We start from the raw sequence: 22,930 nt of genomic DNA on the forward strand, positions 1-22,930 counted from the left end.
CTCCGCGGGCCCCCCGCCACATTCCAGCAGATGATGGACATCCTGTTGCGGCCCATTCAGTCCTATGCCGCGGCCTATCTGGACGACGTCATGATCCACTCCGAGGCATGGGAAGACCACCTGGACCGGTTACGGAGGGTGATCTCAGAGCTCTGGAGGGTGGGACTCACCGCCAACCCTCGAAAATGCCACCTTGCCCTCTCCGAGGCGAAGTACCTGGGGTTCCAGCCTCATCTCGCAGTCAGTCCTTCGAGCCCCGGACTTTAACTGCCCCTTCCTGCTGCAGACGGATGCCTCCGACACAGGACTGGATGGAAAAAGAGGCCCTGGCCGTCAAGTGGGCAGTCCTGGAGCTGCGCTACTACCTCCTTGGCCAGAAGTTCACCCTGGTCACGGACCACGCACCCCTCCAGTGGATGGCCCGCGCCAAGGATACCAATGCCAGGGTGACCCGATGGTTCCTCGCGCTCCAGGACTTCCACTTTGTGGTGCATCATTGGGCTGGAGCCGCGGACGGCCTCTCTCGGATCTGGACAGCTTCCGCAGGTCTGTCAGGGGTCACTCCCCACCCACCCCCTATCTCTCCCCTACTATCTCATATCATTAACAGGACCAGGACGACGCTTAGGGGGGGAGGGGAGTTTGACAAGCATCCCGAAGCTGCATCAGCACAAGCCCTGCCATCTGGGAGACTTCTCCATGAGACTGAGCATTAACTCACCCTCTCATTTCTCCCACAGACAGCAGCGTGTGACTGACCAGCCCCACAGGAGCACTACACGGACCCTCTGCACTGGGAAGACAGAAGAGAGCACTCACGGCACCGGAGCACCGACCTGGACCTTTCTCCCTAGCACCCACCTCACCAATAAATCCATCCTCCGGGGTATTTCTTAAGATTTCCTTGTCGTGTGATTCTTCACCCCATTACAATATTCAGGACAACTTGACTGTTGACTAGACTGTTTATTTTATTTCACAAATACAGCAAATTCTTATGAAACATGAATAAAATGCTGTCAATTGCATTTTAAAACAAACATCATTAACCAGACTAAAATCAACATATTACTTCCATTAAATTGAAAAGTCAATTAAGACCTTTTTATTCCAATGTGATGGAAAAATAATAACCATGTGCCCATTTGAACAGCCTCTTCTTCCTCTGACCTTTGACCTTGAACTTTTTGTATTTTCAGAATACTATTTTTTTTTTTTATGAATAACACCAATTATGAGATAAAAGAACAAACATCATTATTATATTATTGTTATTGTAATACTTATTTAAATTATTTACTTGGTTTTGCTTTGCAGTAATGCATAACATAGGAAAAACAAAAAATGAAATGTAAAACTATAATTGTGTAGAAATGTGTCAAATGATGTAGTCAAACATTTAATATTATTTCATAAAATTATAGAAGGATGCCTTTTATACAGGGTTTCTGTTACATTTAAAATATTTTGAATGACTGAATGTCAGTGGACAAGATTGTCACCATATTTTGAGAATGACTTAATCTACATTATGTAGTATATAACAGCATGAACAATAAAATCTTAATTGAAAAAATTATGGAAAGTCATGACAGCACATAGAAAGTAAGGCATTTCAGAACGCGTGTAAAGATCCAGCCATGACTTCATTCACCTATTTAGAGCATGCCTGAAGGCTCTGACTTATGTACTCAAAGTGAACAACACCGTGATCACAATTCAGTGACATCTCTCCCCCCTTTCAAGTAACTGACAGCTGGTCAACCAGTCAGCTGACTGGCAACAGCTAAAGAGGGGTGGAACTCTGCACCCACTGACATGTACTCAGTCAGAGAACAGATCTAAGTTTAACAGAGGAAAGAGACTGAGACAAAAGTGGGGACAAGGGACCGTCTGGGACACCTTGCTTTCCAGTTCTGACTATTTGTACAAGTGGTTTTTATTTTTCTCTGGAGTTGCTGGCTTAATTTGATAAAACTAGTAAATGTAACATTTTATTATATTATTTTAAAACATAACATTATAGTAATAAGTTCCAGAAGCTTTAGTGTAAAGGCTGAACTTATCAATATCACTTTGTCCTGTTGTGTTACACTTCCTCAAGATTTTGTGGTTAATCTTCTCAAAATTTTCATACACTGGCCACTGAAGCTAAATATGGAAGCCATACCTCTTCTTTTTAATTCTAAATTGCCTAAAATATCCAGGTTTTGGCTTTGTTTTCATCCTTGCTGAAGGTAATGACTGAAAAGTAGTTTGACCAGTAGTGTGCAAGCAACCGATCTTGACCAAAAGCCAATTCCCGGACATTTTAGCCAATTACAAATTCCCAGCTAGGACTGTCCAGGATGTATGGCCACACAGTCATCTTACCCCTGTTTATGTGATTAGTCATTGCACAAGTTTGTTTCTTATCTGTGATGTTATATGTTGATTGAAAGGTGAAATACACGGAAGAATATGAGCAGTCTAAAGGAAAGGGCAGTTTCCCGGCTATGATCACGCCAGGATATGAAATGGCAAAGAAAGCCAATACACTTGCTAGCAATGTAAGTAAAGTAAAGTTTAGGTTGCAAAAAGTTAATTTTCTTTCTCAAAACGCTGATAATTTCTTTCTTTTTTATTCAGGTGGAGTATAAAAAAGGTCACGAAGAACGAGTGTCAAAATACACCGCTGTGACGGATACTCCTGATGTGCTTCTAGCTAAAAATCAAGGGACGATTGTCAGTGATGTACGTGAATAGAATCTTGAAAATTCTTTGTGGCCGAATAATATCCATATGTCTTAATTTGGCATCTCCTTCTATAAAAACAGTATGTCTACACTGGGGAATATGAACAGCAGAGGGGCAAAGGCAGTTTTCCTGCCCACTTCACTCCTGGATACCAGGTGGCTAAAAAAGCAGGCGAGATGGCCAGCAAAGTAAGTGTCCAAATGTGTAAATTACATGTGAATGTCAGCTGCATGCCAGGTGTATACTAGTGTTGTTTTTGTTACAGGTGAAATATCAACAGAAATATGAGCAGGAGATAAAGGGCAAGGCCAGCACTGATGCTGGTTCTGCAGAGTTTGCTTTGGCCAAAGAGAATGCAGAACACTTCAGTCAGGTGACACAGTGTTCTTTTGCGCATTCAATGCACATTCAATATATCCTCACATATGGTTATACTGAATGTCTCTAATTCCTTTAGCATGCCTATACTGAGGAATATGAACAGCAAAAGGGCAAGGGCAGCTTCCCTGCTATGATTACCCCTGGATACCAGACGGCCAAGAAAGCCCATGACATAGCCAGTGATGTGAGTATCAGCGCATCCTCACTGCTGAAGTCGTCTGCCATTTTAGATTTTTCACTTTTCACTTTTCACTGTATTACACCAGTTCTGTCCCAGTCAGGGTTCAGGGCTATTATAGTTAACTAAAACTTAAACTAAAACCATAAAACATTTTTGTTACTTGAAATAAATTTGAACTGAAATAAAATATGCAAAACTTAACAGCTAATTAACAAGGCAACATTTTCATTTTCATTTTGTTTAACTTGATGTACTAAAATAACTAAAATTGAAATAAAAATGAATAATAAAAATACATAAACATTTATAGACCACAAAAACAGATACAAATTGCAAAAACACTAAACAAAATTAGTAAAATTTTAATTAAAATTAACATGAAAGCAGAAACTATAAAAATCAATTGTAATTCAAAAAATTACCATCAACTATAATAGTATCTCAATGATATTAAAATAACACTGTCAGACTTATTACCACTAACTAAAAATAAAACTATTAATAGCATGTTTGCTAACTGAAAAAAGTAAATAAAATATAATTATCAGATGATATATATATATATATATATATATATATATATAAATTTAAAATAATTAAAACTAAATTAGTACTAAAAATTAAACTAAAATTAAAATGAAAACTAAAAATAGAGAAATATACAAGCTAATTCAAAATATGAATAAAAACTATAATAGTACATAAATAATACCAAAATAATCCCAGTTAATGTTTTCTCACCTTGGCCTGTCATCACTAAGTGGAATAAGTACATTTTCTCCGATGACTCCCACCGAGAATCCAATGTTGTCACTCTAGAGGCATCAAAAGGACATATTTAGACACACTGACTGTCTAAATGACTGATTGTGTATGTTATCTCATGTCACAGGAATTCATCCTGACAGATCAGGCATCCTAGATTGAGCTCTTTCTGGTATTGTTGTGTTTAAACACTTTTCTCATCCCCCCCTCTCCATGTTTAACCTGCAGCTGAAATATAAGAAGGATCTGAACAAGATGAAGGGATCTTCTGCATACCACACTCTGAACACTGATGACAACTTGACTCTGAAGTGTGCATGCAAAATCAACAAGCTTGTGAGCAAGGTGAGCGATTTATGCCCTTGGTCCATTGCCTACATCAGGTGCAGACGAACAGATGTATGGCATATTCCCTTTTGCCCGTTAAACATATTTAGAAACAGCATTGATTAGTTAGCTGAAGATTTGTAACTTGGCTTACTGAGTGCATTTTGGGATGCACACGTGCAAAAACAGAAAGAGAGGATCAGTGAACTCATCTGTCAGCGGCTCAGCCAGACATAACGTCTCCACACCTGCATTCTCCACATCCCATGAGCCCAGCCACCCACAGACATAAACAAAGACAACACACAAGCCCAGGGGCCACATCATCATTCTATTTTCACCCTCTTGCATGCCACAGTGTTTACCTGATGATGCCATAAACACTACCACATCCTCATCCAACCCGATTTACAAGCAAATGTCAAAAGGGCATATGGTTTTCTGTATGCAGTGCATGAAGTTCACCACAAATGATAGAGGCTTAAAATTCCACAACTTCATTACCTACGTGACACAGACATCCACCCGTTATACAGGTTGAATACAAGAAGGACCTTGAGACCACCAAAGGCCACAGCATCAACTACTGCGAGACACCACAGTTCAAGAATGTGTCAAAGATCGCCAAGTATACCAGTGATGTGAGCTCCTCATCAGTGATATGACTGCTACTGTATATACAAAGAATGACAGCATATTCTATATTTAATGTGTTGCTGTGCTGGGCACTTGTGTGCAGTCGTATGCAAGCTCATTCACTCTGTTTGTGATTGCAGAATAAATACAAGGAGAGTTACACCAATCACATGAAGGGGCACTATGAGGGTGGTGGCATCGATAAGAAGACCATGCATGCCATGAACATCAGAAAGCTTGCCAGTGATGTAAGACGAAAACCATTTTCTGAACATATTATCTCTCATATGTAGTTTTGTTGCTCATAATGGCATTACATTTGTATAAATTCATACGGTAATAGAATTAGTAAAAGTAAACTACAAAGCATTTGTCCAATTTTGAAATAAGAAACTGTTGTAGTAAATAAGTAAATACTAAGATATTTTAGATACGTTACTCAGTTATATATATATATATATATATATATATGTATAGGGTGTTTGCATATTCTCCAATACCATTTGATTTCAGATTGCTTACAAATCAGAATATGAGCAGGAGAAGCATGTTCAGAGTGAGTACAACTATCCAGCCACCATCACTCCATCCTATCAGTCACAGAAGAAACTGGAGCCACTCAAAGATGTAGGTCTATCATTCTTTATGAGGCTTTAAACTTAAACTTCATGTATTGGCTATTCTGCTTAGAACTTGTCTATCAGTAATTGTGCCATCCAGACAGCTTGTAAAGTGCTGCCTCTGCCTTATAAATGAGCTTCACGCTTGTAAACATGCAAGCTAATCTAAATGGATGTCTTTTTTTTCCTCCCACACAGAAAAACTACAGACAGCATATCGACAAGCTGAAATTCAGCCAGGTTACAGACACTCCTGAAATTGTGCAAGCCAGAATAAATGCCCATCAGCTCAGCGATGTAAGCATAATTTGTCCTTGTCAATGAGTGTTTAAGTGAATTTAATGTAATATATCTAAGCCTCACATATAACCTCTCATTCAAGCTGAACTATAAAGCCAACTATGAGAAGACAAAGACGCAGTACACATTATCTCAAGATACACCAGAACTTAAAAAGGCCAAAGCCAATGCAGAGCTCGCCAGTGGTGTAAGCCTATACTCACATTCCAGAGCCTTGCCACATATTTGTCATCCTTATATATAGTTCACAGGTGTTGATTGTGGTGTTAAGTGTTGTCTTCCTGGACGTTCACAGATAAAATACAAAGAGAAATGGGAGAAGAACAAATCCAAAGCATGTGATATCGGGCTGGACACACTCACACTCAAAGCTGCCAAAGCCTCTCGAGACCTGGCTAGTGATGTAAGAATCAAATGTTCAATGTTTGAATGTAAACGTCATTAAAATTTGTTTCCTTGGGTTGATTTGATTTATTGGGCTGTACAGATCAAGTATAAGGAAGCATATTCAAAGAACAAAGACAAAGTCATTGGAATGGATGTGAGTGACTCCAAAACAATGCACTCCCTTCAGGTGGCCAAGCTTAGCAGTGAGGTAAGCCTGAGTACCCAAAGTCAGGTTGAGTTTAACAAAAGTATATTTTCCAATTATTATGAGTGTGCAATCTCAGATTCCTCAGGCTAAACAAATAATCCAATCAAATTTCTTTGCTATAGGTCGCTTATAAAAAGGATTCTAAGGAGACTCAATCCAAGTGCCACCTGCCTCTAGACATGGTGAATCTGAGTCATGCTAAGAAGGCTCAGGCCCTGGCCAGTGATTTGGACTACAGGAAGAAGTTACACGATTATACCGTCCTGCCTGATGACATGAAAGTGCAGCAAGCTAAGAAAGCCTACCAACTGCAGAGTGATGTAAGAAGAAGAAAGCATGTCTATTTGCAAGGCCTGAGTAGAATGATACACATACTGTGCTTTATGCATGCTATATGGATATTTGATTTGGCTTTTCTAGAACCAGTACCGATCAGACCTGACCTGGATGAAAGGAGTCGGATGGGATGCTGATGGCTGCCTGGATGTAGAACAAGCCAAGAAAGCAGGAAAACTAGTCAGTGAGGTTGGTCATTACAAAATTTGGATTCCCTACTGATTAGACTTGCATATCTGGTCACCAGCATTTGCATAGGCTTCTTAACTAGCTTTACCACCAAGATTTCTTTGGTCTTCACCAGGAAGACTATGCTGGACTTCACACGTTTACTCTAACTGTGCATTTTCCACCGCTATACAGAAAAAGTACCGCCAGAAGGTGGACAGGGTGAAATTCACACAAGTGGCAGACACTCCTTCCATCATACATGCTAAGAAGAGCCAGGAGCTGCAGAGTGGGGTAAGATATGATCCATCCGATTGGATATTTCTCTCCTCAGTGGATATTTCTGGGATTGATTGGCCTTTTCTTATACTCAGCTGGCATACAAAGCGGGCACTGAACAGACAATGCACCAGTACACTATAAGCAGAGATGAGCCTCTCTTCAAGCAAGCCAAAGCTAATGCAGAACTTCTCAGTGAGGTATGAACTGAATCACTTGAAACTGTTGCTTATGCTGCACCAATACCCTACACATGAACTAACAACCCACCGCCTGTTTTTAATCAACACATTAAACTGGTGATTTTCAGAAAACATATAAGAGTAGTTGGGAGGAGCAGAGGGAGAAGGGTTTTGAACTAGGCTTGGACTCACTTTCAATTCACGCCGCCAAAACAACAAGAGATCTCGCCAGTGATGTGAGTGACCAAACACCCTACTGATGCACATGACTCACAAATAGACACTCAAGGGAAGCTCAGGTATTGTGACTAATAATCTAATGTAACTTTCCTGATATTGCATATATTTAGGTGAAGTACAAGCAAGAATATGAGATGACAAAAGGGAAGATGATTGGCGTGAAGACTGTTTCAGACGATTCTCAGATGGCCCATTCAACCAAGGCTACCAAACTCCAGAGTGACCTCAATTACAAGAAAGAGTATGAGGACACCAAGACCAAATACAGTGCCTCACTCGATATGATGACCCTCACCCATGCCAAGAAAGCCCAGGAACTGGCCACTGAGAAAAATTACAAAACCTTCTTACACGAGTACACCATCTTGCCTACTGATATGAAGGTGGAATGGGCCAAGAAAGCTTACGACCTACAGAGTGATGTAGGAGTTATCCCAGGATTCAATTGCATGACTTGTAAAGCCAAAACAGACACAAAAATGCATATTGTTTGGAATTATGCATCAAAACGTTGTTTTCTTCACAGAAAAAGTATCGCTCTGACCTGAACTGGATGAAAGGGGTGGGACGGGAAACCACCGGATCCCTTGATATACAGCAGGCCAGAAAAGCTACAGATTTAGCCAGCGAGGTACAGATCGACCTGAACATGACCAACCACACACACTTAATGTCATAGTTTTTCATCTAACAAGCTCTAAAATCAACTAACTTGAGGAGTCACCAGATTTCTAGGTCATCAGCTGGACCCTCTGAAAATGAAATGTGTACTTAACCACTAGAAGAGCAGTTATGCCATGCTTGCATTGCAAATAGCTGAAGTGAAGTGAAGGTTATATTTAGCAGGGGAGGAATAGGAAATAACTGTTTCCTCAATTCATCAGTACCTTGTATTGTTTATTAAGAACCCTTGTCTCAGCAAACATCAGAGAACTTTTTTTTTTTTTTTTTACATTTTCAACTAATAATCATGTTTAGGTTATTATGCCTTCAGAAATCTGACATTCCTTGCTAAAGGAATAAAAGCATATGTTTTGTTATTTAATATATGTTATAATTTACTAAAAATGTTTTGTATAAATGTAAACTTGGATATAAAAAGAATGTTTTAAATTTTAATTAACAGAGACACTTTATGACATCAAGTGCTGCTTTTAGGATAGAAGCCATGATTATTATTAGATGCACTTCACTTTGAGTATAGATGTTAAACTCAGCTAAAATAGAGAAGCACATGCTTCACATGGGGTTAGCATTTCAATTACACATCTGTTTAAAGGTATTGTCAAATGATTGAACCATATCATCCTTGAAATTAAAAACCTTGGGGGCTGTACACCCAAGAGTTAGTAAATTCAAAACACACTCTACATCTCCCAGGACTGACAGTTGGTATAAATCTTTGCCATGTGTTGTGTTTGCTCCAGAAAAAATACAGACAGGATGCAAGTGCTCATTTTGTTATTTAATATATGTTATAATTTACTAAAAATGTTTTGTATAAATGTAAACTTGGATATAAAAAGAATGTTTTAAATTTTTAATTAACAGAGACACTTTATGACATCAAGTGCTGCTTTTAGGATAGAAGCCATGATTATTATTAGATGCACTTCACTTTGAGTATAGATGTTAAACTCAGCTAAAATAGAGAAGCACATGCTTCACATGGGGTTAGCATTTCAATTACACATCTGTTTAAAGGTATTGTCAAATGATTGAACCATATCATCCTTGAAATTAAAAACCTTGGGGGCTGTACACCCAAGAGTTAGTAAATTCAAAACACACTCTACATCTCCCAGGACTGACAGTTGGTATAAATCTTTGCCATGTGTTGTGTTTGCTCCAGAAAAAATACAGACAGGATGCAAGTGCTCTGAAGTTTACCAGTGTGGAGGATACACCAGAGATGGTCCAGGCCAAAATCAGTAGCAAACTGGTTCTTGATGTACGTCTTCATTTTATACATGCATGAATTATTCTTTCTATGAATCTATGCATTGAATTTGGGGACAACTGGTAAAAGAGATAGGAATTTCTTCATGTATGTGATTGTGAACGTGAGATATCTTCATGTTGACAGAGATTATACAGAGAGAAAGGAGAGAATGAAATGCATAAGTACACACTGATTGGAGATATTCCAGAGCATGTGCAGGCTAAGATCAATGCCATGAACCTCAGTGAGGTGAGAATCCATTCCAAACACTGCTGTTGCTGTTTCAGAAACTACACTCTAAAAAATGCTGGGTTAAATATAACCCAGCACTGGGTTAAAAAGGGACAAACCCAGCTATTGGGTTGCTTTGACCCAGCGATTGGGTTGTTTTGAACCCAACCGCTGGGTCAAAACAACCCAATAGCTGGGGTTGTCCCTTTTTAACCCAGCGCTGGGTTATATTTAACCCAGAATTTTTTAGTGCATTAAACACATGCACAAACAATTGAAGTTCCACATTAAACTGCTAAAAGTAGAATTATTTTCTATATAGTCACACTACAAAGAGTCCTGGAGAAAGATCAGAGATGGTGGCTACAAATTGCGCTTGGATGCTATTCCATTCCAAGCAGCCAAATCTTCTGCAGAAATCCTCAGTGATGTGAGTATTTTGTACACAATAGATGAACTACAGTTTATTTTGGTTATCTGTCTGTCTAACTGTATAAATGTTTGCCTCCAGCAAAAATACAAGGCACAGTTTGAGAAGACAAAAGGGAAGATGATTGGGCTAAAGGGACTACAGGATGACATAAACATTGCTCACTCTGTGCATGCCACAAATATACAGAGTGATGTAAGTATTCCAGAAGACTGAGCAAGGCTACAGCATTTGGAGTACCACAAATATGAGTTTGAGAGGTCATGCACAAGTGATTGATCAGCTTTCTATTTCCTTAGCTCAAATACAAAAAGGACTCTTCCAAGGTCCACTCTCAGTTCCATCTACCAATGGATATGTTGGATGTGCTCCATGCTAAGAAGGCTCAGTCTCTGGTCAGCGATCAGGACTATAGGCTTACATTGCACAAGTATACAACACTGCCTGATGACCTCAAAGTGCAGGCTGCCAAGAGAGCGTATGAACTGCAGAGTGAGGTAATGGCTTATTTAATACTTGTACTACTATTACTAATACTCATTGTTCACAGAATGCCTCTTGAAATTTGAATTCTCTTGAACATATTTTATTTATGCAACAGAAAATATACCGCTCTGATCTGAACTACCTTCGTGGTGTGGCCTGGATTGCCACTGGCGCCCTACAGATTGAGGGATCCAAACGAGCCACAGATCTAATTAGCGAGGTTTGAATGCCTATCTAAATATTAACAAGTTCATCCAGCATTTTCATCTGCATTACTGTTCAAAAGTTTGGGTTCGGTAAGATTTAAAAACAACAACAACAACAGTAAAGACTCTTACATTGTTACAAAACATTTCTATTTCAAATAAATGCTGTTCTTTTGAGCTTTCTATTAGTCAGAGAATACTGAAAGACAATTTGTTGTGCTTGTTTTCACAAAAATATCAAGTAGCACAACTATTTTTAACATTGATAATAATAAGAAATGTAGAAAAAATTATTTCTGAAGGATAATGTGACACTGAAGACCATAAGTAATGACTGCTGAAATTTCAGCTTTGCCATCACAAGAATGAATTACATTTCAAAATATTAAAATAGATAACAGTTATTTTAAATTGCAATAGCATTTCACAATATTCCAGTTTTAGTACTTTTGATTAAAAAAATGCAGCCTTGGTGAGCATTAGAGACTTCTTTCAAAAGCTTCGAAAATCTTACAGCCTCCAAACTTTTGAATTTTAGTGTGTATGTTAAATTTGAATTATATATGTATTTATTATACTGTACTGTATGTTTCCTTTGCCTAACAGAAAAAGTATCGCCAGCAGCCCTACTCATTCAAACACACATCCGTCACGGATTCTCCAGATATTGTGCATGCTAAGACCAGTAACAAGATCACTAATGAGGTAGGAGAACATTCCCAATATGTGACCCTGGACCACAAAACCAGTCTTCAGTTGCACGGGTATATTTGTAGCAATAGCCAAAAATACATTGTATGTGTCAAAATTATAGATTTTTCTTTTATGCCAAAAATCATTAGGATATTAAGTAAAGATCATGTTCCATGAAGATATTTTGTAAATTTCCTACCGTAAAAAATATATATAAAAACTTAATTTTTGATTAGTAATATGCATTGCTAAGGACTTCATTTGGACAACTTTAAAGGCGATTTTCTCAATATTTAGATTTTTTTTGCACCCTCAGATTCCAGATATTCAAATAGTTGTATCTCAGCAAAATATTCCTGTCCTATCCTAACAGACCATAAATCAATGGAAAGCTTATTTATTCAGCTTTCAGATTATGTATAAATCTCAATTTGGAAAAATTGACACTTAAGACTGGTTTTGTGGTGCAGGGTCACATATTGTTTCTGTGTTTTGTGATTTCCAGCGAACAGGGATTATAATCTCTTGTGGTCTGATGTTATTTAGCGCTTGTACAAAGAAAAGGGAGAGAACTTCAGGCACAACTACACCATTACTGCCGAGAGACCTGAAATCACCCAGGCCAAGATTAATGCTGCTAACTTCAGTGATGTAAGATGAGCTTTCCAAGTCTTTCCAAGAAGTTTCCAAGTACATCATAAAAAATCCCCTATTTTAAACCTGATAGCTAATTTCAAAGATATTCTAAAGAAGAAGCTATTAACATGAACCTGCACGCAAGATGCTAGAGAAAAAAGTTTCAACATGATCTATTTTGTTTCAGGTTAAATACAAGGAGTCATGGCATGCGCTCAGAGCTCAGGGTTATAAACTCACAATGAAGGATATCCCCTTCCAGGCTGCCAAAGCCTCCACCAGCATTGCTAGTGATGTAAGAATACCCTCTCTAAATTTACACAAACAGCTGTGAAAAACTCATGCATTAATATACATAAGCAATCATGCTGCTAACATTGTGGTGATCAACAGTTCCTACATCCAGTTCACATGTTCATCTCCTTTGCCCTGGTAGGTCCAGTACAAGCACAACCATGTATTGGAGAAAGGCAAGCACATCGGAGCTTGCAGTGTTCATGAAGACTCGCATTTAATGCACTGCTTAGAGATGGGTCGTCTGCAGAGTGACCAGCATTATCGCAAAGACGCTGCATCTGTTAGTGGCCAGTACCAGCTGCCTCTAGACATGGTGAACCTGGTACATGCCAAGAAAGCCCAGGCTTTAGCCAGCGACCAGGATTACAAGACTCACATACACTCTTACACAGTCCTACCTGATGATATAAAGGTGCAATGGGCCAAAAAGGCATATGACCTGCAGAGCCAGGTGAGAAAGACTATGAAAGATTAACAAGATGGTTGATCTTAATCTTGAGTTTTGGTTTCATAACATAGAAGAGCGATAAGCCAAACACTATAATCTTGTCTTCTTTATCTTTCAAAGAATGTATACAAAGCAGATCTGAACTTCATGAAGGGAGTGGCCTGGGACTCAGTAGGTGCACCCCAGCTGGAGTCTGCAAAGAAAGCTGGAGAGCTCATTAGTGATGTAAGTCACACTTCCTGTAAATTCAACATTAAATCAAAATTGAGTCTACTTTGTTAATGCAAGCTCATTGTCTTATTGTGACTGGTTCATGCACATTATTCTGGAATTTAAAAAGGCCTCTTTAACCAAAAACCAACCAACTTCACTTTTATGCTGACATCAGTTAGGCCAGACAACACAGGCTATTGTATAATGTTAATGAAAGGCAGAATAGCTGTTTAGCTATTTTAGGTCTGGATCCATTCTGGTATGGAATGCCTATTTTTTTTACACTCCAAGTAATTACCAATGAATAACATACCATGTTTCACTCATATTAGTAAAGTAAACGCTGTGTGGTTTCATGTTTATAGTCGTAATTTTTCTAGCATGCTGTAATAAAATCATACCACATAAAGCCAAGGTTAATAACGAATGCTTTTCTTCACTGTTACCTTCTGTAGAGGAAGTATCGTCAACATCCTGACAGTCTGAAGTTCACTCAAGTTGCTGATTCACCTGATATCATCCACGCAAAGAACAGCTACATGCAGTGTAGTGAGGTAAACTTCACCCAGCATTCTTATACCAATGTGTGTTGCCAGTAGCTGTTTTGGGATGATGTGAATAACAAGAGTTTTATCCTGTTTCAGAGGATGTATAAGTCTGGAGACTCTGACTCTATGCACAAGTATACATTACCTCCTGATCATCCTGACTTCATCAGAGCAAGGATCAACGCTCAGCAAATTAGCGATGTAAGCCAGCTGTTGATTGGTACTCTTACAAGATGTTTTGAAATGTTTTTGAAAGAAGTCTCTTAATAAAGCCTTTACTCATAATGGCTACATTTATTTGATCAAAAATATAAAATAACAGTAATATTTTGAACTATTATTACAATTTAAAATAACTGTTTTCTATTTTAATATATTTTAAAATATAATTTTTTATTTGTGATAGCAAAGCTGAATTTTCAGAAGCTATTACTCAAGGCTAGTGTCACATGATCCTTCAGAAATCCAAAAAATATTATGAAGTAAAAACTTGTTTTCAACATTGATAAAAAATGTGAGCACCAACTCAGCATATTGGACTGCTTTTTGAAGGATCTGCCACTGAAGACAATAAATTACATTTTAAACATCTATTAAAATAGAAAACAGCTTTTTAACATTTTTAAGAGACTTCTTTCAAAAACATAAAAAAAACATTAAAGATTCCAAAATTTTAAATGGTAGTGTACATCCTTTAACATTGTCCATGTCCCTTTTTTACTTTCATTTTTCAGAAAGTGTATAAAAAATCAGGTGAGCAGGTAATGTCTGCAGGTTACGACCTCAGGTTAGACGCCATTCCCTTCCAGACAGCCAAGGCCTCTAGAGAAATTGCTAGTGATGTAAGTCAGAATCAAAATGTTTATTTGCCAAACTGTGATTTTCTTGTAATTTAATACATGTTGTACCGTTCCTTCTCAGTTCCGCTACAAGGAGGAATTTGTCAAAGGAAAAGGTCAGCAGGTGGGCCTCCTCAGCGTTGAGGATGACCCCAAGATCAGACACTCACTGGCTGTAGGGAAGCTCCAGAGTGACAACGAGTACAAGAAGCAGTTCCAAGAGACACGCTCTCAGTTTAAGATCCATGGCGACCAGCCTGAGTTCCTGCATGCTAAGAAGAGCCAGGCTCAGCTCAGCAACCTCAACTATCGCCAACATTTTCATGACTACACCTGTGATCCTAATCAGCTCAATGTCAAACATGCTAAACAAGCCTACCAGCTGCAAAGCGATGTGAGAACTGGTTTTGGGATTATTCAACAATTTATGACGAACTGTAATGATAGCGTTGTATGCTAATGTCTCTGATTAAATGAGTTGCAAATACTTTGTCATTTGCATGTGAAAATATGACATTGCTTTGACACTTGGTGACATACACACAAAAAAAGGAATTGTTTGCTTGTTGTTAATTATTGTTTTCCTCATGTAGCATGGTTTAATGGTCCTGACCTCTGTGGTTGCAGGTGAACTACAAATCCGATTTGAACTGGATTAAAGGTGTGGGCTGGACCCCTCCAGGCTCTCTTAAGGCAGAAATGGCCCGCCGTGCAGCAGAACTGGGTCTTGCTGAAGGAGTAACCACTGACGAGGCTATCGCCAAGTATCAGCGGCTAATGGTGAGACACAACTCTGCATCACAGTCTTATACATTAGCTCAATATATGTAAATATGACTTATTTGCTCTGTTCTATAACCTAGTTAGCTGCCTTGTTAGCCTACAGATAGCATACTAACAATCATGGAACATAAGTGAGCTGTTTTGAATGCTCTACTTTGGCAGCAACTCCACAAGTTACACAAACAGCACTGTTGATGTGACACAACTGATTTCAGTAGAGTTGGGATGACTAGGCATGTAGCTAAACTAACAGCACAATACTCTAATAATCATAAAAATACATAACACACAAATATTGGATGTACTGTACATTACATTTAATTAAACTGAACACATTTTTATTGAATGACACAATAAAATGTACCAACTTTTCTGATCTGATCTTTTCTTCCATATTGTGATGTACATCCGAGTGTAAAAGTCTAACATTTTCATTTTGAGGTAAAAAAGATTAAAAATTAAACATACATGGATTAGTTTTTTCACAATACGATCTATAACCAGTGTTATTTTAGTATTATTTATATACTATAATTTTATAGTAAAAACTATAGTTTTATATATTTTGATTTAGTTTTTAATTTTATATTTTATATTTTCAGTTTTCATTTTAATTTTATTAAAAATTTGTAGTAATTGTGTTGTGTTTGTAATTTTTCTTTCTTTCTTTTTTTTTTTTTAAACATTACTATTTAGGTTGAACAATGCTTTACACCAACTTTAAAAGTTTCTTTTTAAATGTAATTTCTCTTATCTCATTAATCATCCTCGTTTTGTTTGGGTTTTTTCTCACCAAGCTTGTCAGTGTTTTATGGGATTGCCTTTTCCTTTAAGAACATGCCATGTTGCCTCAGAATTTGGCTAAAACAAGGTATCTTATAAGGCATATTATGTTGGCTATGGCCTTCGAGACAGGAGTGTGCCTTCAAATGCTGCTTCAGTATGCAGCACACTAGGTTTTGGAACAGAGCAATTGTCATACTTTTGACATTTTTACCACATTACCAAATTACCTATATTTTCTCTCCCCCATAATGCATTTCATCATTTTCTTCTGTTTCAGATGCTCCAGAGACAGCAGGAGTTCCAGGAGCAAGAGCAATCCACCACTGAGCAGACGGAGACCACAAAGGAGTTCCAGCAGCCAGGAGTCAATCCTGATGCTATGGAGATCCTCCAAGTCAAGAGGAAGAAGACCATTCACACCACATTCAAGCAGGCCAAGACCACAAAATCCATCACGTCACAGTCTGTTGCTTCCCACTCAACCACAAGTCAGTCTATCACCAACAAGTCCAACAAGAAACAATCCATTATGAGTCAGTCTCATGCTGATCAATCCACTGCAAGACAGATGAGTGAAAACCGGGCCATCACAGATCAAGCTGCTGCGAAGTCAGGAACAATGTAATCTGCCATTTCTGTCTTCCTTACTTTTGTTTTTTAAATTTAATTTATGAACATCATGTAGATCCTGGTGTTCTTTGACTGTGTTTTCGATTGATCCATGAATGAAGGATATTTAGATGAAAGATATATGTGAGAAATGAATGTGAAGAAGTTTATAAGTGAAAAGTGAACGTGAAGATGGTTAAAGTAAGTTCAGACAGTAAAGGATGGTTGGTTTTCATTTTATTAGGGTTTAATGAATGGTTATAGTTACGATAAGATATCAAACAAAGCTACAAGTATGGACAGAGTATGTAAAGAATAGGGGTGAGCATGATTTTGAAGACGTGCTATTTAATTATTACAGTAGATATGGAATTATTTTTTTCTTTTTTATTTGCTGGAAATATGATAAGCAAGAATCAATTGTACCATCTGATTACATTTATAACATTTCATTTGTCCCTCTGGGGATTCGACAGTTGGTGGTTCTGAAATTGTTTTATTGAAGCTACTGGATATAATGTATGCCTATCAAGCTGCACTTTGTGAGAAAGAACCGCAACTCTGCTAGCAGAGTTTAATAGCTGAACTGTAAGTAAATGTGTGAATTATGACAAATGATAATAAAAGTTATTTCATGTCCTTCATAAAACATCTTAGCTAACTCATTTCACTGAACTTGAGCACTAGAGGGCAGTCACAGACAGTTGTATTGTGTCAAGTCAATAGTTTCTTGTAATAAACTCGTTTGACAGACAGACATAGATAGATAGATAGATAGATAGATGGGTGGATGGATGGATGTAAAATAGCAGTATTCCTTCCAGCAGTTTGTAGGAACTGCTCAGCGGGACCTCACTATTGCTGGAACATAATGAAAATCAGTTTAAAGAAATAAATCATGTTTATTTTCTTGCTTTTCCAATGCAAGTGTTGACCCATAATGCCTAAAGCAAAGGTGCTGAACAACTCTTGTGAAGGAACTGGTAATGTTCAGCCCATAGGGACACTTGCAAAGGCTGATGCGAGTTCACAGGTGAGTTCTGAGCACTGGGCTTTTAGAACTGGTTACGGGAATCTAGGTGGAAAAACCTTTTCAACAGAAAAAATAGGTCTCGTTTTTTCCACTGCATATGAGCATGTAGAATAAAAAGAGTTTTCTGGTTAATGCATGATGCATGTTTATTTTACCTTCAAGCTGTATTACAGTGATCATTTTTATACAGTAAATCTCTTAGGGTTAGAACAGCTGGGTTTTCTAAATACATTTCTAACAGTTATCCTTCAAGAGCGGTGATAAGATAAACACACAGGATGACTAATTATGACAATTTTTTGCAATTAATGCACATTTTGCATGCGTATAAAAGCAGGAATGGGTAAAAGTTGCCATTTCTTCAGTCAAAGTTCACTACTGAGGAAGAGTAGAGCCTGAAAAAGCTTTGAGTAATGTGACCATTTTTCCTATAGAGACAAAAATGGCCTGTGAGTCAGTGGGTTTGTGGTCAAAGTGGCAATAAAATTGTCTGTATGTGCAGGCATCATTCCTCTTCTCTGTTCAGTTTGGTGTCCAGCCTCAGTCCCGTGAGCCCCCTTGTCGCCCAAATTTCTTTATGGATCTCACTGGGCCTTTCAGAGTGAATTTGTTTTGCTTTTGCTGCTTACTACTGTACAAATGCCCAAGTGTGATTAGAATGAGTCAGTACACAGAGCCAGACTGAATTCTGCTAATGCAAACCTGATTGAAAAAGGTTGGCATTACCTTGAACAGTTCAAAAAGGCAAATGTGCACTGACGTATCTGGTGTTTCTCTGAAATGAAAGCCTTGATCTGATCAAGCTTAAACAGAAGTTTTATGATCGTTCGTGATGGAGATCAATTGCTAAATTCATAACATAACCAGTGCAACCACTTGGCTATGTTGTTAGTTTGCTTTTGCAAAGAATATTAATGTGCCAAAGATCTTAGGAAACACCGCCCTTTGAGTTTACACATGTTGTAAATTTTGAGTGTACCTTTAAGCTCATTTTGAAAAGAAAATACTGGACACTGTGCATTTGCTACAGCCAGTGAGTGTGGCACTAGCAGACACACATAAAACGCGACATGGTGGCCGGTCAGTTCTGTCCAGTTTGACGTGAACCATGTCCGTTTAAAGAGTGCCACATGGCTTGTATAAAGAAAGCCCGACTTAATGAGTTGTATTCCACTGGAGTATTGGCTTTCATGAGTCGGCCTTTCCACATGGAAAATAAGGAAATTCCTGAGTCTTCTGTGCTGCAGCACAAACTGACAGAATTAGATCCGTAGATGGAAAAATGAACACATGCTCTCTGCTTTAGAACCGTAATGCAACACCAGTGATATTTACAGAAGGGCTTCAAAACTAATGGGTCGCGACCCAAAAATGGGTCACAGATCTGTTCTGATAGGGTTGTGGGGAAAATAAATAGACATTAATAACAGAGGAGAAACACTTCCCATCTTTTGTTTGTCCGGTCAAATTCTACAATATTTTGCAGTAAATGCAAAATTCATGCAGTGAATGCAGTGCAGTGAATTGAACTAGTTCTCCCAAAAATGAAAATGCTCTTATTGTTTACTCACCCTCATGTCGTTCCAAACCTCACGCTGTTCCAAACCTGTATGAGTTTGTTTCTTCTGTTGACCAAAAAAGGAGATATTTGGAAGAATGTTGTTATCCTCCAAACAAACACTGGTAACCATTGACTTCCATAGTATGGAAAAAAAAATACTACGGAAGTCAATGGGTTCTCTATGTTAAACAATTTTGGTGCTGTAAAATGGTAAAACCGTTGTCAAAACCACTCATTTACTGTCATGGGAGACGTCAAGGACCACAAATTGATGTAACTAAACTTATATACTTGATCCACCAGCGCTTCCTTTTGTCTGTTTACAAGCTTGGCTCTTCTTTAATGTCCCATGTGTAATACATTACAGATCTCCCGTTTCTTCTATCTCTTTCTCTCACATTTTTTTTCTGTGGTCTTTGGCAAGAGGGTTAGAATAAATAAGAGCATGGAAGAGCCTGGGATTTGCCTCCGGGTGCCAGGGCAGGGTGACCTAAGTGTGAAAATGAGAACAGGATGCACTAGAACGGTTGCTATGACAGGCCTCTGGGATTCCCAGCAGAGTGAGGTTTTCTTATGAGTTTTTACTGGACACGGTTCCATTGGAAAACCAACTTTTGTAATGGCCGTTAATCATGTGCACAAATAAAACGTGTAACATACTTCACTTTTGCATCATGGTTCCATGACATGACATTTAAAGCTAATTTGAAGGCTGCCTGTTTTCGCTCCTGCCTCACCGCAATGCCCAAGCTCCCCGTTTGTGATGTGCAGGTTCACAGAACCACTGTGGAATCCTGCAGAGAGGGAAACAGGCGTCATGGAGCCATAAAACCAAACAAGTCACATGAGTGTTATCAGTTATCTGCCATTTTTCACTGCAAACTTGCTGATAAACCTCATCTTTGGTTAAAGCTGCTCTAATAAAGAGAATATTTCTTGCAAAGCAGGAGGTGCATTGAAGTTGCACCAATCCAAGGTAATCCCACTCATTCCCACCACATTGCCCACTGGGGTCACTTCCCAAAATCCCCCAAAAATAGAACCTAATTGTCGAGTTATTTCTCTTGGCTTGGAGTCCCCCTGGGGTCCAGTTATAGCTTGGTTTGGTGAATTGCATTCTCTCATGAGGTAATAAGAAGCATTAGGCTTGGCAGAGAATGCTGTGGAAAACAGATATCCCAAACTGGTAAGTTTTTCCATATTGTGTTCAATGCTATGTACAAGGGTCTACATAAAGTCACGTATAACTTCACCAGCAAACATTAATTAAGTAGGGGATAATGAACTGAGGGGGTTTATTTTGCGATAATGACATGCTGACTGCACATTTTCCTGCTTATTACATGACTACACACCAAATAAGTTTAATACATTGACATGAAATATTGAGTTGAGTTAGCCTATACCTGTTTATTAAAGCCTCTTGAAAAAAATAGCCCACTCTAATGTACAATTTTCCCAAAATTTTGCAAAATGGGACCTCAGCTTAAAAGGAAATATCTGAGAGCTGGATGGTGTGAATGACCAATCAGAATCAAGTATTACAGAGAGCCGTGTAATAACGGACATCAACATTCAAAGGACATGACTGCAATTTACCTAAGCTTTAGCTAATGTGATCTTGGCTTATGGGTTATTTTGACAAAAATGTGTCCAAGAATTGTATTTTGTACATTTTGAGTAATCAACGTAATGCTTCCAATTGATGTCATTGAGAACATACTTTGTTTTATGACCAAATAATTAACCAGGCAATTTAAAAACCTGCATATTTTTTTGCCAAATTACTTTGCTAGTGAGCTTTTGACATAACCTTTGTTAAACGGCTAGTTTTATGATCTCCTCACAGTGCAGTAAAACAGACCTCTGCTGTAAATTCATGAAGAGTTTAAGACTAAAAATTGGCCATAATTTGTATCCTTATTAAAATAATTAGCTCACAAATATACTACATGGAATACAAACTCATCTAACCAGATGATTTTATTATGCAGAGCACCTTATCTAGTCTAGTGTAATTTGACACCACCTTTGTGCAATACATTCATGTTTAGTCCATAAAGCCGCTATATTATGTGTTTCAGACATCTCCGAACTTTTTCTGTCATGAACGCTTTCTTTTTGTTCTAACACAAAGTTTAAGGTTTATTTTGGGAGCAATTCAGAATTCCATCTGTAGAAGTCATCTATTTTCCTGGACAAATTTATCTAAACTGGAAAATGTTTTCCCTGTGCAAGATAGAATGAATTATGTTTCCATATTTACCGTAATTGCGGTGAAAAAAACAAATGTATCAGTTTAAAATGCATGTTAAATAAAACATTACAAACTGACATACTGTCTATTCAGACTGGAACAGGAACGTAGCCAAAAGCACAGCAGAGAGCAGCATAAATGAATGTAAACCACAATGTATGACTATTTGGGTGCTAATACTCCCAACCCTGGCATAAGCTCTGGAGACAGAGGAGATGAAAAGGAAAACATTTACAGAGAAGAAGGCCTCTGTCTACAGATGGTACTGGAAAATGATTTTAGGTTTGGACTGCAGTGTCAGCGCATTCTTTCACAACTGGCAGTATGTTTGAAACATTACGCTACCTTGCATGTTTCCTCGGCAGAATCACCTTGGACGGTAGACTCTGTCAGACGACTGAATGATATTCATTAGCCTGACACGGCGTCCTAAGCTGAACTCACATTGCCTGATAGCAGGACCTTAGAACACACTGCATCAATTCACTCATCTCATAACCTTTTATACCTCAGTGTTCCCCACGTGTCTTTGATAAATTCAAGTGCTTTTTAAAGAGGCTCCAAAACGTGCTCATATTTGGACTTAACATCAAGCACACAATGCTATCAAAACATCTCAAGTGGAACAAAACTCTTTGTATTGAAATACTCACTTTACGTGTCAATTTGATACTCAGACATTTGACATATCAACTATGTTATGTTAAGCGCATATGTTGCAGTATCATGAAAATGATTTCCTTCCATTATCTGTTAATCGAAATGTTCTGAGGACAAAATTGGTTTTGACGTATTTGCATATGAAACTGATACACCTTTGGCTGAAAAAGTGGCTCTTGGCTATTTGTTTGAAAATATTTTATTACAGCTAATAAAAGTGCTCTACTTTTCCCCTTCAGTCTTAGTTTATGATTAGTACCTCTGAAACAGAGCTGTGGTCAGTGCCCCAAACTCACCCTGCTATTACACACAACTTAAAAATGCCAATTAGCCAGCTCACCCTCACTTTCAATAAGGGGTTATTCGGAGGAGTTCTTCTTTAAACACAGACATATATTTATCTCTAAGCGTATATTTAGAAAGTGAATTTTAAATGGTAGGACCAGATCCTTTGTGTGGTCTAGTGAGCTAAAAGAAATGCAAAAAACAATAAATCTAGAAGAAATACTGCATGCATAAACTGCAA

The 22,930-nt window shown here is 38.2% G+C and overlaps 1 protein-coding gene across 1 annotated transcript; it reads left to right on the top strand.

Annotated features, from left to right (window-relative positions):
• Nucleotides 1-107: 107 nt before the first annotated feature.
• LOC107566730 (nebulin-related anchoring protein) lies at nt 108-17,600 on the top strand. The gene is made up of 38 exons (XM_016252259.1): nt 108-446; nt 2,442-2,549; nt 2,629-2,733; nt 2,817-2,924; nt 3,002-3,109; nt 3,194-3,301; nt 4,292-4,408; nt 4,927-5,031; nt 5,167-5,274; nt 5,540-5,653; nt 5,845-5,943; nt 6,029-6,133; nt 6,242-6,349; nt 6,434-6,541; nt 6,664-6,861; nt 6,962-7,066; nt 7,241-7,339; nt 7,420-7,524; nt 7,635-7,742; nt 7,857-8,168; nt 8,273-8,377; nt 9,599-9,697; nt 9,833-9,937; nt 10,242-10,349; nt 10,431-10,544; nt 10,649-10,846; nt 10,951-11,055; nt 11,648-11,746; nt 12,281-12,385; nt 12,558-12,665; nt 12,807-13,118; nt 13,236-13,340; nt 13,784-13,882; nt 13,973-14,077; nt 14,611-14,718; nt 14,798-15,109; nt 15,343-15,495; nt 16,562-17,600. Exons 1-38 carry the CDS (start codon nt 108-110, stop codon nt 16,907-16,909), a joined length of 5,355 nt encoding a protein of 1,784 aa, XP_016107745.1. The 3' UTR covers nt 16,910-17,600.
• Nucleotides 17,601-22,930: the final 5,330 nt, after the last annotated feature.

Source organism: Sinocyclocheilus grahami, unplaced genomic scaffold (assembly GCF_001515645.1).
Source record: "Sinocyclocheilus grahami isolate Dianchi unplaced genomic scaffold, SAMN03320097.WGS_v1.1 scaffold26.1, whole genome shotgun sequence".
In the NCBI taxonomy this organism is placed as follows: Eukaryota; Metazoa; Chordata; class Actinopteri; order Cypriniformes; family Cyprinidae; genus Sinocyclocheilus; species Sinocyclocheilus grahami.